We start from the raw sequence: 15408 nt of genomic DNA, 5'->3' as shown, positions 1-15408 counted from the left end.
CAAGGAGGGCAAAACATAAAAAGGTCATTGCTAAAGAGACTGGCTGTTCACAGAGCTCTGTGTCCAAGCACATTAATAGAGAGGCAAAGGGAAGGAAAAGATGTGGTAGAAAAAAAGTGTACAAGCAATAGGGATAACCGCACCCTGGAGAAGACTGTGAAACAAAACCCATTCAAAAATGTGGGGGAGATTCACAAAGAGTGGACTGCAGCTGGAGTCAGTGCTTCAAGAACCGCTACGCACAGACGTATGAAAGACATGGGTTTCAGCTGTCACATTCCTTGTGTCAAGCCACTCTAGAACAACAGACAGCGTCAGAAGCATCTAAAGACAAAAAGGACTGGACTGCTGCTGAGTGGTCCAAAGTTATGTTCTCTGATGAAAGTAAATTTTGCATTTCCTTTGGATATCAGGGTTTCTTGAGGTCCAGTGTAAAGTTTCCACAGTCAGTGATGGTTTGGGTTGCCATGTCATCTGCTGGTGTTGGTCCACTGTGTTTTCTGAGGTCCAAGGTCAACACAGCCGTATACCAGGAAGTTTTAGAGCACTTCATGCTTCCTGCTGCTGACCAACTTTATAGAGATGCAGATTTAATTTTTCAACAGGACTTGGCACCTGCACACAGTGCCAAAGCTACCAGTACCTGGTTTAAGGACCATGGTATCCCTGTTCTTAAATGGCCAGCAAACTCGCCTGACCTTAACCCCATAGAAAATCTATGGGGTATTGTGAAGAGGAAGATGCAATATGCCAGACCCAAGAATGCAGAAGAGCTGAAGGCCACTATCAGACCAACCTGGGCTCTCATAACACCTGAGCAGTGCCACAGACTAATCGACTCCATGCCACGCCACATTGCTGCAGTAATTCAGGCAAAAGGAGCCCCAACTAAGTATTGAGTGCTGTACATGCTCATACCTTTCATTTCCAAGATTTCTAAAAATCCTTTCTTTGTATTGGTCTTAAGTAATATTCAAATTTTCTGAGATACTGAATTTGGGATTTTCCTTAGTTGTCAGTTATAATCATCAAAATTAAAAGAAATAAACATTTGAAATATATCAGTCTGTGTGTAATGATTGAATATAATATACAAGTTTCACTTTTTGAATGGACTTAGTGAAATAAATCAACTTTTTGATGACATTCTAATTATATGACCAGCACCTGTATATGCAAAACCATGTAAAAGTGAATTTTGCATCCAATGTCCCCTTTAATCAGTTACGATTAAAAACCAACCAACCCTGTTCCCGCAATTCACTCCATATGATCTTTTATTTATTTGCTCCTAGATTCACTGCAAACATAAAAAGGTCTTCTTCATCGCCTCAATGTATCCTTTTTTGTATTTCCAAGCATAAATAAATGTTCTCATGCATAATCAAATTGGATAATCCTGCTACGTCACCTTCTGTGACCATGCAGGCTCTTCTGCATTCAGATTCAGAAATGACCCAGACGTCGTCTTCCTGTTTATAGTTTATAGCTCGATCGTCTTGGTCCTTGAACAAGGACACTTGCTGTAAATATCTCCCATCACTCCAATGTCACCCCAGTCATTTCCACTTTTTTAGGTATATATTCCCAATGCCTGCTGTTCGATGCAGCCGCAGGATAACTGCATGACTCCCATGCAGTCCCCCATCATCAGACCATGATTGTCTGATGATGGGGGACAGCAGTGGGCAGCAAAAGAGTTTTCCGTAGGGTTAGGACGTTTTGCTGGTAAACACACAGAGGTTTTTCCATGAATCCTAGTGCAACGATCTACTGCTGATAAATAGCCTTTTTTCGATGCAGGAAGCCCTCTAACAGTTTGTCAGGCTGCCACAGCAGAGGATCATGGGTCACAGCATGCTATGCCTGAAGGCGTCTATACAGTAGATGGGCAGTCAACCACAGCAGAGCTGATTTTAGCCAACCCCATCCCTATTCTCTCTCTTTCTCTCTTTTTTTCCCTCAACCTCTGGCCCAGCCAGGCACCGGCAGCATCGATCACAGTCCAGGAAATCCAATATTCTGCACCAGTCTCATTCCCACCATGTGCCTGTATGAAGTTATTTGTATTCTTTCTCAGTATAAATAGGAAATCTTTATAATAATGATGGTCTGAAGGGTGGGAAGCGGTATCCCGGTTAACCTTTGATCTGAGATCTGGAAGAGCAGGAAAATACATCTGCATTTGTGTGAAGTGGCACCCTCAGTTCACCCCAGCCTGCTGTAGTTTCCTGCCAGCGATGTTGGGTTGTTATGAGACGAGAGATGTTGGGGCTTCGCAATTATACTCTAACATCTCAATTCTATTATATCAGGCAGAGAGAAAAGCATTAAAACTATGCATCATACAGTATTTACCCTGTAAAAGTGAACTTAAAAATGAAGGTAATTGTTTGAATGGCTTTTGAGTCTATGCAAATTGTTCCCTTTATTTGCATGTTTGTATATGGTTTGTTTTCTATGAGAAAATGTCATGGGGATTGAGGTGTTCAAATGTATTAATAATATCACATGAATACTCATGAGGCAAAAAAATACCTTAAAATGCCACACACAGACATCAACATATCTGAAAGATTATTTTAATATGGGAACAAACTCTTAATGTCAGACCAGTTTCTAAATGTTAACATCTTGAACAACATGAAAATAAAATTAGCAAGCATAGAAATGCAACATTATAAATTATTTCTGCCCCATTTCATGCTGTGAAGAGAGTAGATGAGACTAAAACACAAAGCAAGTAGATCTAATCAGAAAGACTCAGAGGGAAGATGAACATTTGCATGGTATTTATTTATTCAGTAAAATATTATAAGATGGTAGTGAGTTACAATGATTCATGAATAGTTGTATAAAAAAGTTATTTAGCGTAGGCCCCTTCTTTAATCTTAATCATGGGGATGCAGATTCGGTGGATCCTGCCTGAAAATGAAGGCGGGTAAAGACAGGGCCAACTTGGTGGTGGTGGGGAGGGTGGAGGGTAAAGTCAGTGTCATTGACTGCAAAATGAAAGAAAATTCAGTGCTTATATACTCCAGGTGTCAAGCACTGATTGGCCAGATCTATTAATTTGAATGAATGATGTTGAATTAGAGTCTTTCTAACAGAACTTTCGCTATTTAAACTAAAAAGAAAAAATAATAATTGAATGTGTTAAATGAATTAATGTTGTATTATTATTTGTTTCAGCAGGATTTACTGCAATGTACAGTACAGTATTCATTACATGCATAGTGTGTGAAATATGATTGTAAGAGTGACTCCAACTTATTTTTCTTATTTGCAGTTCAGGAGATGAGCAGTATCGCTGGAATACCCAAGGTAAATGTCATAATTTTGTAATGATTCTTGAACTTGTCCTTTTTTTATGTAGATTTCATAACTACACTGAATTAGTAGTGTTGCAGCATGTAGGATATTTGCATTATCTTTATGACTTTTCAGTATTTGAAAACATAAAAATGTGTTGTACACACATTATTGGTCTGGATAGAAGAATTCAATCATTTTAAAATATATACATTGCATTATACAGGTTTTCAAATAGCATTTATAGTTTATATTATTAATTATGATTCATTTAAAAATTAATTGTTGACTATTTTCATTTCTAAATTTTATCAGTTTATTTATTTGATTCGCTGTTGCAGCTCTAGTGTGCTTGCTGTAATCGTGTTTAACCCAACAAAGAGAGGCTGTTTCACTCTCATATGTGTCTAAAGAGTGATGAATCCCAGCTTAGCATCCTGCTCTCTGGCCGTATGGGTGCTACTCCAGTTGAGAGGTTAATCTTATGTCTTGGGGAGCTTGTCAATGTCAATGTCACCTTTATTTATATAGCGCTTTAAACAAAATACATTGCGTCAAAGCAACTGAACAACATTCATTAGGAAAACAGTGTCAATAATGCAAAGATGATAGTTAAAGGCAGTTCATCATTGGATTCAGTTATGTCATCTCTGTTCAGTTAAATAGTGTCTGTCCATTTATTTGCAATCAAGTCAACGATATCGCTGTAGATGAAGTGTCCCCAACTAAGCAAGCCAGAGGCGACAGCGGCAAGGAACCGAAACTCCATCGGTGACAGAATGGAGAAAAAAACCTTGGGAGAAACCAGGCTCAGTTGGGGGGCCAGTTCTCCTCTGACCAGACGAAACCAGTAGTTCAATTCCAGGCTGCAGCAAAGTCAGATTGTGCAGAAGAATCATCTGTTTCCTGTGGTCTTGTCCTGGTGCTCCTCTGAGACAAGGTCTTTACAGGGGATCTGTATCTGGGGCTCTAGTTGTCCTGGTCTCCGCTGTCTTTCAGGGATGTAGAGGTCCTTTCTAGGTGCTGATCCAGCATCTGGTCTGGATACGTACTGGATCCGGGTGACTGCAGTGACCCTCTGATCTGGACACAGACTGGATCTGGTGGCCACGGTGACCTCGGAACAAGAGAGAAACAGACAAATATTAGCGTAGATGCCATTCTTCTAATGATGTAGCAAGTACATAGGTTGTTATGGGAAGTGTTTCCGGTTCCGGTTTACCTAATTAATGCAGCCTAAAAATCCTTTAACGGATTTGGATAATAAAAGCATATTAGTATGTTATGTGTATGCCAGGTTAAAGAGATGGGTCTTTAATCTAGATTTAAACTGCAAGAGTGTGTCTGCCTCCCGAACAATGTTAGGTAGGTTATTCCAGAGTTTGGGCGCCAAATAGGAAAAGGATCTGCCGCCTGCAGTTGATTTTGATATTCTAGGTATTATCAAATTGCCTGAGTTTTGAGAACGTAGCGGACGTAGAGGATTATAATGTAAAAGGAGCTCATTCAAATACTGAGGTGCTAAACCATTCAGGGCTTTATAAGTAATAAGCAATATTTTAAAATCTATGCGATACTTGATAGGGAGCCAGTGCAGTGTTGACAGGACCGGGCTAATATGGTCATACTTCCTGGTTCTAGTAAGAACTCTTGCTGCTGCATTTTGGACTAGCTGTAGTTTGTTTACTAAGCGTGCAGAACAACCACCCAATAAAGCATTACAATAATCTAACCTTGAGGTCATAAATGCATGGATTAACATTTCAGCATTTGACATTGAGAGCATAGGCCGTAATTTAGATATATTTTTGAGATGGAAAAATGCAGTTTTACAAATGCTAGAAACGTGGCTTTCTAAGGAAAGATTGCGATCAAGTAGCACACCTAGGTTCCTAACTGATGACGAAGAATTGACAGAGCAACCATCAAGTCTTAGACAATGTTCTAGGTTATTACAAGCAGAGTTTTTAGGTCCTATAATTAACACCTCTGTTTTTTCAGAATTTAGCAGTAAGAAATTACTCGTCATCCAGTTTTTTATATCGACTATGCAATCCATTAGTTTTTCAAATTGGTGTGTTTCACCGGGCTGCGAAGAAATATAGAGCTGAGTATCATCAGCATAACAGTGAAAGCTAACACCATGTTTCCTGATGATATCTCCCAAGGGTAACATATAAAGCGTGAAGAGTAGCGGCCCTAGTACTGAGCCTTGAGGTACTCCATACTGCACTTGTGATCGATAGGATACATCTTCATTCACTGCTACGAACTGATGGCGGTCATATAAGTACGATTTAAACCATGCTAATGCACTTCCACTGATGCCAACAAAGTATTCAAGTCTATGCAAAAGAATGTTGTGGTCAATTGTGTCAAACGCAGCACTAAGATCCAATAAAACTAATAGAGAGATACACCCACGATCAGATGATAAGAGCAGATCATTTGTAACTCTAAGAAGAGCAGTCTCAGTACTATGATACGGTCTAAATCCTGACTGGAAATCCTCACATATACCATTTTTCTCTAAGAAGGAATATAATTGTGTGGATACCACCTTTTCTAGTATCTTGGACAGAAAGGGGAGATTCGAGATTGGTCTATAATTAACTAGTTCTTTGGGGTCAAGTTGTGGTTTTTTGATGAGAGGCTTAATAACAGCCAGTTTGAAGGTTTTGGGGACATGTCCTAATGACAATGAGGAATTAATAATAGTCAGAAGAGGATCTATGACTTCTGGAAGCACCTCTTTCAGGAGCTTAGATGGTATAGGGTCTAACATACATGTTGTTGGTTTAGATGATTTAACAAGTTTATACAATTCTTCCTCTCCTATGGTAGAGAATGAGTGGAACTGTTCCTCAGGGGGTCTATAGTGCACTGTCTGATGTGATACTGTAGCTGACGGCTGAATGGTTGCAATTTTATCTCTAATAGTATCGATTTTAGAAGTAAAGTAGTTCATAAACTCATTACTGCTGTGGTGTTGGGAAATGTCAACACTTGTTGAGGCTTTATTTTTCGTTAATTTAGCCACTGTATTGAATAAATACCTGGGGTTATGTTTGTTTTCTTCTAAAAGAGAAGAAAAGTAATCGGATCTAGCAGTTTTTAATGCTTTTCTGTAGGATATGTTACTTTCCCGCCAAGCAATACGAAATACCTCTAGTTTTGTTTTCCTCCAGCTGCGCTCCATTTTTCGGGCTGCTCTCTTTAGGGTGCGAGTATGCTCATTATACCATGGTGTCAAACTGTTTTCCTTAACCTTCCTTAAGCGTAAAGGAGCAACTTTATTTAAAGTGCTAGAAAAGAGAGAGTCCATAGTTTCTGTTACATCATCAAGTTGTTCTGAGGTTTTGGATATGCTAAGGAATTTGGATACATCAGGAAGATAACTTAAAAAGCAGTCTTTTGTGTTAGAAATGATGGTTCTTCCATACTTGTAACAAGAAGTAGAATTTACAATTTTGGCTATATGAATTTTGCAAAGAACTAAATAATGATCTGAGATATCATCACTTGGCTGAATAATTTCAACACCATCAACATCAATTCCATGTGACAGTATTAAATCTAGAGTATGATTTCGACAATGAGTAGGTCCTGAAACGTGTTGTCTAACACCAATAGAGTTCAGAATGTCTATAAATGCTGATCCCAATGCATCGTTTTCATTATCAACATGGATATTAAAATCACCAACTATTAAAACTTTATCTGCAGCCAGAACTAACTCAGATGTAAAATCACCAAACTCTTTAATAAAGTCTGTATGGTGCCCTGGTGGCCTGTATACAGTAGCCAGTACAAACATAACAGGGGATTTATCATTAACATTTGTTTCTTTGGATAATGTTATATGAAGTACCATTACTTCAAACGAGTTATACTTGTAGCCTGCCCTCTGAGAAATCCTGAAAACGTTGTTATAAATTGAAGCAACACCTCCACCTTTGCCTTTTAGACGTGGCTCATGTTTATAACAGTAATCTTGGGGGGTGGACTCATTTAAAATAATGTAATCATCAGGTTTTAGCCAGGTTTCTGTCAAACAGAGTACATCTATATTATGATCAGTGATCATATTATTTACAAAAAGTGTTTTCGTAGAAAGGGATCTGATATTCAATAAGCCAAGCTTTATCATTTGTTTATCCATATTGCTTCTGTTTTTTTATTTGTTGAACCTCAATTAAATTGTTAATCTTAACCTGGTTTGGACGTTTTTTGTTTTTTCTAGTTCGGGGAACAGACACAGTCTCTATAGTGTGATATCTAGGTGAAAAAGTCTCTATGTGCTGAGAATTAACTGACCTCTGTGACGGGAGGCAGCTAGCAGACGGTCGGTTTAGCCAGTCTGTCTGCTTCCTGACCTGGGCACCAGTTAGTCAAGTATAAACACTAAGACTATTTGCCATATTTCTAGAGAGAAGAGTGGCGCCACCCCAGGAGGGATGAAGACCATCTCTTTTAAACAGGTCAGGTCTGCCCCAAAAGCTCGTCCAATTGTCTATGAAACCTATGTTATTCTGTGGGCACCACTTAGACATCCAGCCATTGAGTGATGACAATCTGCTATGCATCTCATCACCACGGTAAGCAGGGAGGGGACCAGAGCATATTACAGTGTCTGACATCGTGCTTGCAAGTTCACACACCTCTTTAATGTCATTGATCAGCTTGTGTAACCCTTTATCCCTTGGCAACGTACACCACACTGACCTGGGAAGATTTAGCAGTCAGTTCTGACACAGAGCAAGCAGCACGCCGATTAACAGCGTCATCCTAACAGCCAATTAAGTTCAATCTCAGCCTGTTTGGATGCTTAGTGTGCAAGTGATGGGAAAAGGTCAATAGGTCAGAGCCCAAGTCTGACGAATGAGGCTTCAGGAAGTGTTTGTAGTGTACAAGTGATTAACCTCCTCCCTGTTTATTCCAGATGGACAGAAAGACATTGAGGAGGAACTAAACACAGGTCTGGAACTGGTGGACTCATGTATCCGCTCCCTACAGGAGTCTGGGATCTTGGATCATCAAGAATACACCACAGCTGATAGTGAGTATATCCATCACAATTGCTTATTCATGGTTTTGTGTGTGTGTGTAGTGCCTCCTGGGTTTGCTTTATGTTAGTGTCTTGGTCCTTGACCAATTAGCAAAAATATTTTCACCATTGATTTAAACTTGAAAGTCTGTCTGAGAGTCACACTTTTGATGTTTACGTTCATTCAAAAGGAGCACATTTACTGTCAATCAGCAGGGCAGCACATATATGTGAGGGTGGGTTTTTTAAAAAGGAGGTGTGTGTGTTCAGTGGGTGGGTTCCTAAACAGCAGCTGTAATACTGACAGTGTATATGGTAACTGGTGCATCAAGGAATTTAATGCTAGTTATTGCAATAATATGAAAGTTTTTCCAGACAAAGCCTTTAGGCAAACAAAAAGGAGAATGTTGACTCTGTACACAATTGCACAACATTTCTAATCTCAAAAATGGCACAGTTGTTCTAATTATGTTTGAAAAAATGTATTTGTTTTTTCCTCTTACAAGGTGCAACAATATATTTCAAACACTGTGTGTGGCTTATTAATGCTTGAAAATTGAGTAAATTTCTTTCTGCATAAATGAATTTTGGAAGCTTTTCACATGCATATTGTGCAAATCTAATGTACTGACGCAAAAACATGCTAACATGCAAAATAAAATATAATATATAATAATATAATATATCATGTAATAATCAGTTCATACATTTAAGTACTGAATACAAGGTAGCTGAATAATGTGCAGCAATTCTTGACACTTGACACTTTGAAAGTCAGGAAACAAGCCTTTTTCACATTTATAATTGTAAAAGGCAACCGTTTGTCTCACTTTGTATCTGCATTTTGAACATAACTGAGAACATCTGTCAAGATTAATGTTATGTACCTTGCTTTTATTATGTCAGTTCTGATAATTGAGCTGCCTGTTATGCTGAGCATTGCACCCAAAGCATTTTATTTAGGGATGGTAATAACTTTTATTTTTGTAATTTTTGTGAAACTACATCTGGCTGCATGCCATGTTAAATTAAGACAACAGAACTGGAAGATGTGTGCCAGAGCAAAGAGAAGTCTGTTGTTATAAATATACTTAGAATTGTGGTCTGTTGTGGGCAAATAAATCTCCATTATATGCAAATAATATACGATAAAGACCTGGAAAGTCTGACAACTACTCACCCTCATTCCGAACTTGTTTGACTTAATTTATTTTGCCGAACACTTTAGAGTATATTTAAACACTGGAAATCCAGTATTGTTTGGACCCCAACATTAATAAAAATATATCCTTTTTGGGAAAAAAAGTATGTACTGTAAATGGTCAGAGTGAGTAAATGATGAAAGAAGTTAAACATTTTTCAGTGAATTCTTTTTCATGTTTTGCTTTCTCTGTCAGTAAAATGTAGCTTGTGGCAATTTTCCAGGTTTTAGTGCAAAAATGTAATTAAAAAAAATAAAAAAATAATTTTGAAATTCAAATGTAGTAGATGTAGAACACTGTTAAAAAATGCTACTGCAATTAGTTATAACAACTTCAAAATTGTTGAGATAACTTAATTAAATTAAATTAAATAATTAATAGTTAATTAAACTAAAGTTAACTAAATGTATAATTTTAAGTCAAACTTGAACATCTTGACACAAAACATTATTACTTTATTCTGATGTTGAATTTTAAGTTGTTATAATTAATTGGAGCAATCATTTGGTACAGTGTAGGATTTACTTCTCAAACAACTTTCACTCAGAAATTGTTTGTAAATTTAACAAATAATTACAAAGAAACAGCAAGTAAAACATTACGAGACATTTTGAAATCAAGTCTGAAATGGTATGTTTTATTTACAACTTTGAAAAAATATTTTTACAGGACAGTCTTTTTTTGGAGTGTTTTTTTTTATGATTAAAAATAAGATTATAGATGACGACGATGTATGTTACCTGTGCAAAATTAACTAGAATTCATAAATCTCTGAATGTCAACATGTTTTTTCTGTGATAAATTGTAACTCTACCACCCCTTCCCGCATTTCACCTTTTCCTTCTTCTTTTTTTTTGGCAGAGATTAAGAACACAAAGGCTTAAGCATCTGTTTTATGAAAGGATATATTACTTTACCGTCTTAATCTCCTCCCAGAAAGTTGAATGTCATTGATCTTTTTTTCAGAGGTCAAAGTTCCTTTAAATAAGTTATTGACTTTGCGCTTTCTGTTAAGGTCGGTGACAAGAGAAAAATGCCACATGTTTTTGCAGTCCAATTCCATCTTTAAATTGAAATAATCGAAACAGATAACGCCTTTGCCAAATAGACATCCCTTCCACAACATTCTCTGGGCTTCAGGCGTTAGAATACCACAGCTGAACATAACAGTCCATGTATTGAAACTAAGTATATTTACTATAACGGGCTGAAATTACGGTGAGCTCTAACATTTCACTAAGGACAGAGTGGCTTTCAATAATTTATCTGATAGCGAGGTGAGTCGAGATAAAGTAGCTGGAGCGCTGCGAAGGTGTCTGATGTGGACACGCTTTTACGTATTATCTGATGGCCAACAGACATTGGCCTCTGTGATCCAAAGGCTTTATTCTTTGAATGGAGCTTGTTCCTGACTTGTTCAGAATGCATTAGGGATCTAAGCATACAGGAATAAGAAAAAGATTGATGTCTTGAAGGCATCGGTGTCTCAGTGTCTGCTATGTGTAATGTCAGCCTTTTATTTTCTTTCCATATGATTATATTATATATACATGTCGCCCTTTTTCTCGTATACTGAGTCAAAGCAGCACAATGACTCCACTCTTGTGAGTTTTGTAAAAGAATATAAAAAAATAGATCCCTCATGAAATATTTCTTTATATAGGAAGCAAAAAATTTGAGGTACTGCCTCTGGTTATCTCTTATATAATAGTTCAACAGTCCATGCTCTTCCCTGATAGGATTATATATTTTTAGAATAAGTTAATTCCATCCATTGGTTAATTTAACATTCTGGCATTACGTGAAATGCTGTCAAGCACCTTCTTGATACCATGGCGAATGACACAACTGTAATTAATCAAACTTCCCTGCATCTATTTATTCAGTTATTAATTTTTGGGGTGAATTTGCTAGGCACAGATTTCACAGTCAGATAACCATTGATTATCTTACAGACAATTTAAACAAAACACAAAGTGTTTATTATGTAGTTAGGCTGCTCATATTTTCATGCTAACTATATAATATACTTATTCGTAATGTTATTGTTGTGTTAACTAAAATTTAGTTTGGAGAAAAATGATGCATCCCTAAATCATAATTTTTTTTTTTTCTTTGTGTGTTTTTTTTTTGGGGGGGGGGGGGGCAAATTCCCCATTTGTACCATGGTTACATTAGCAGTATATGAGTACTTAAAAAAAATTACCAGTGGAATCCAGTATCGCAGTGAACATGCTGTTAGGCACACTCTTTTATTAAAAAATTAATTAAACATTGGTATAATTATTAAACAAATTAAAACAATGGCATATTGCCTTAAATAAAAAATAAAAATTCGTCTTCATTTAAGCATTGCTTAATTATTGAAGTAAACAAGCCGCAATAATTAAAGAATTAAATTAAGAGGAGGTTTTTTTGTTGTTGTTTTTCTCTTTAATATTTTTTTGATTTATTTTGTAAATATTCTCATTGACAGCATAATAGACTGAAACAGAGATAAAAGGGGTATTTCTGTATTATTTGCTCCATACTCATTTAATCCTCCTTATGTTGTTCAAAAACTGTATGAATTTCTTTTCTTTTCAAATAGTTTCATATGGACTTCCATTGTATTTTTTAAATTCATACAATGCAAGTCAATAGGAATCAAAACTGTTTGGTTACCAGCATTCTCACCAGCAAGTATTTTCTTTCATGTTTCACAGAAGAAAGTAAGTCATACAGGTTTAAAATAGGGATGGGCGTTTTCCGCAAATATCACATTTGAATATTTGAGCTAAAAATAAATGAATATTAGAATATTCGTTTATTTAAATTAAGTTTAATGAGACAGATGTTATTTTTCAGCAACATTTATTGTTTCCGTCATTTTTGAACAAGTTTACACACAATAAGCTTGAACATTACACATTGTGTTTTGTAGCTGAAAACCTTTAACAATGCGTGCAAACAAACAAAAGTACAGATTAAAAGCAAAAAAAAAAAAAAAAGTGAACAAAGAAAAAACGTAAAGCAGCCTGCAGCAATTAGGCTATTGTAGAACGTAGCCTAAACTTAACTTTGAAACTTTTAAACTGTCAGCAAGTCTTTTTTGCTTTTTTTCTATTGTTTTACATGTTCTTGTTAAGAAACATGGGCATGTTAACATGATCGGGGGAAAGTCGGCTCCTTAAGGCTCGTTCACACCAAGCACGATAACTATAAAGATAACGATAAAGATATAGTTCTAAAAATCGTTCTCAATATTAAAGAATAGCAGAGTCCACACCACAACTATAACGATAAAGGCACAGAGAAATTATATCATTGGAATCACTTTCAGAACGTTTTTTTTTTCCTGATAAATGATAAAACATTGCCAACCAATCAAAATCAATCATGCTGTAACGAGCTCGAGAATTTAAAGCAGCAGACGCGCGTCCGCTTAGAATACACAGACAATATCGTTCACTGGTGTTGATGCTAATATCGTTATCTTTATAGTTATCTTTATAGTTATCATTCTTGGTGTGAACGGGCCTTAAAGGTTATTGTTAGTCTGTTAACAATAAGGCCGGCCACGGAGAAAACGCGCTCTGACGGCACAGACGTTGGCGGGACTCACAAATAACGGTGTGCTAAGGAAATACGTTTTGTGAAGCGCTTCGTGTTTTCGTTTCACCACTGAATGGGATCCTCATCTGGTGGAATACATGGCTCCAGCAAGAACTGTTCCCACTTGTCTCGGCTGGACTCTCTGTAATCATCGCTGAAGAACTGACTCAGCCTTTTCCGACGAGTGGGCATTGCATCCTCTTCATCGTTGGTGGCGGCGGCTGCATCCGCACCACTCGCATCAAGGAAAATGTTCTAATAATGTTCAAAAAAGTTTTTTTTACTTACTTCTCTCATGTTTTCATCGAGAAACCTGAGATGTTTGTGCCGAGGGTCTAGGGCGGACGCGAGAAGAGGAGTTTTCACTGCATTCTCCAAGTTAGCTGTGTTTATTAGTTGCTTGAGAGATGCCGCAACAATGTTCTTGAATTCGGTCACTTTCTGTGATTCAACACGGCATATTTGAAGTACTGTAGAAGACCGCAGTTCTTATTCATTCATTAATTATTTTTTGCTTGCATACATCTTCAAATATGCCGTGGAGAATCACAGAAAGTGACCGAATTAGGTTTTATTGTGGACTTTTTTATTGTGGACGGCCTCCCGCAGTATGTTAACTGAACCAATCAGGATGCAGCGCACTTAAGTGGAGCTCGAGAACAGAGCAGACTGGGCATATGCCTAACTCCAGGTTCACACACTGTCTGTGATGCATAGCCTTTTTTTTTGCGAGCCCATGTTAACGGATCAGAACGTTCACACTGCACGCAGTAAAAAGATGAGAACAGAAAAGGTTATAAATAGAAAGTCGCGAAAAGATTTAATATGATCTGAGCACGCGCATCTGGTTTTGTTAACAGAGCAAAGAAAATCTGCATGCGAGCGGATAGATTCGCGCTCGCGCATGATTTTAATGTGCTTTCGCCTTACAATAAGGCGCTCTCGTTGCTGCTTCTGAACCGCGTACACATAACTTACTGTATACGCACTGCAGACGGAGTATGTGTGAACCTTGGGCAATAAATATATTAGCTACAGTGAGCTCTATGACCAATGCATGGCAAAAAATAAATAAATAAATAAATCCCTGAACACGGGTTTTATTTTAGTTTTTATTATTATTTTTTGCCATATGTCTAGACATTTTGTTTGACATCTTTACTTATTGATTATTTTGACTTGTGTCTGTTAGGAATGGGTATTTTTCAAAATCAAGATCCGGTGCCAATTTCGATACCACAGTTTCGATACCGGTTCCTAACGATACTTTTTTCGATACCATTTGTTTTAAAATCCATTTCAACATCAACACAAATACATTAAACACAAAACTTTTATTTTTCACCTTAATTAAAACAAATTCTGGTAACATTTCACACTCAGGATAACATTATTAATACAACTGGTTGTGCTTTTTGGATAGGGGTGCGCCATTCAGGGGCGGACTGGGACCAAAAAGTTGCCCTGGACTTTCTGGCCCACAACAGCCCACCACATCATAACGCAAACGCCCCTGTTTTGATGTAATTAATTAATTTAATATTTAAGTAAACGGTTTGGGGATTTTAACCAATAGGGCAACTGATCCACCATTTTAAAAAAAAAAGACCAGCAGCTGTTCATTTAGCGACTCCTAGTGAGCGATACATGCTCATCAAGACACAAACATTCTTCTAGAACTCACACTTTGCATTCAGTTAACAAATCCATACGAATCATGCATGTGAAATAGAAGTTTATAAACTCAAACGATAGCTTTATGTGCTTTACAGATGAACTTGAAGTCTTTATTCATTCCAGATGTTCAATAATAGATAATCTTTGACTCGGTAATACAAGTTCATGATCCGATTAGTGAACCGATGATTCTTTTGAGTCAATCTTTTAAAATAATCATTTATTTTGTTTAACGAAACCAGTGTTTCACAAACTGGATATATCTGAGGTGCAGGGCTCCACGTCCCGCGGCTATTGTGTTTTCCAGTCCGACGGGCTATCGTGAATAGTGATGTAAAATTCCTAACTTGATTCGTGTAGTTCACTCGCTTGAAGGGGTAAAACGGATCGTAGCTGATCGTTTGCACTTGTTTCGAAATATTGCTGATTCAAGCGTTTTAAACAATTTGCGCGCGTTCTGCGCTCCCTCATTCAAAGCACGCGCTGCGAGCAGCATTTTTAGACAATGCGCGTACAGATAATGAATTCATCTTTCGCGTATCCTAACTTCTGAATGAACACATACACACACAATTA

The 15408-nt window shown here is 37.3% G+C and overlaps 1 protein-coding gene across 4 annotated transcripts in view; it reads left to right on the top strand.

Annotated features, from left to right (window-relative positions):
- The window catches only part of LOC132123991 (catenin delta-2-like), a 316895-nt gene that overhangs the window by 150494 nt on the left and 150993 nt on the right, over positions 1 to 15408 (top strand). For all 4 annotated transcript variants that reach the window (XM_059534705.1, XM_059534706.1, XM_059534704.1 and 1 more), the window contains 2 exons: positions 3290 to 3324; positions 8255 to 8371. In XM_059534705.1, coding sequence (XP_059390688.1) covers positions 3290 to 3324; positions 8255 to 8371 — 152 coding nt within the window. The remainder of the gene's footprint in view (positions 1 to 3289; positions 3325 to 8254; positions 8372 to 15408) is intronic.

Source organism: Carassius carassius, chromosome 42 (genome assembly GCF_963082965.1).
Source record: "Carassius carassius chromosome 42, fCarCar2.1, whole genome shotgun sequence".
NCBI lineage: Eukaryota > Metazoa > Chordata > Actinopteri > Cypriniformes > Cyprinidae > Carassius > Carassius carassius.
Note: the sequence above shows the minus strand (reverse complement) of the source record. Positions and strands in the feature narration are given on the sequence as shown.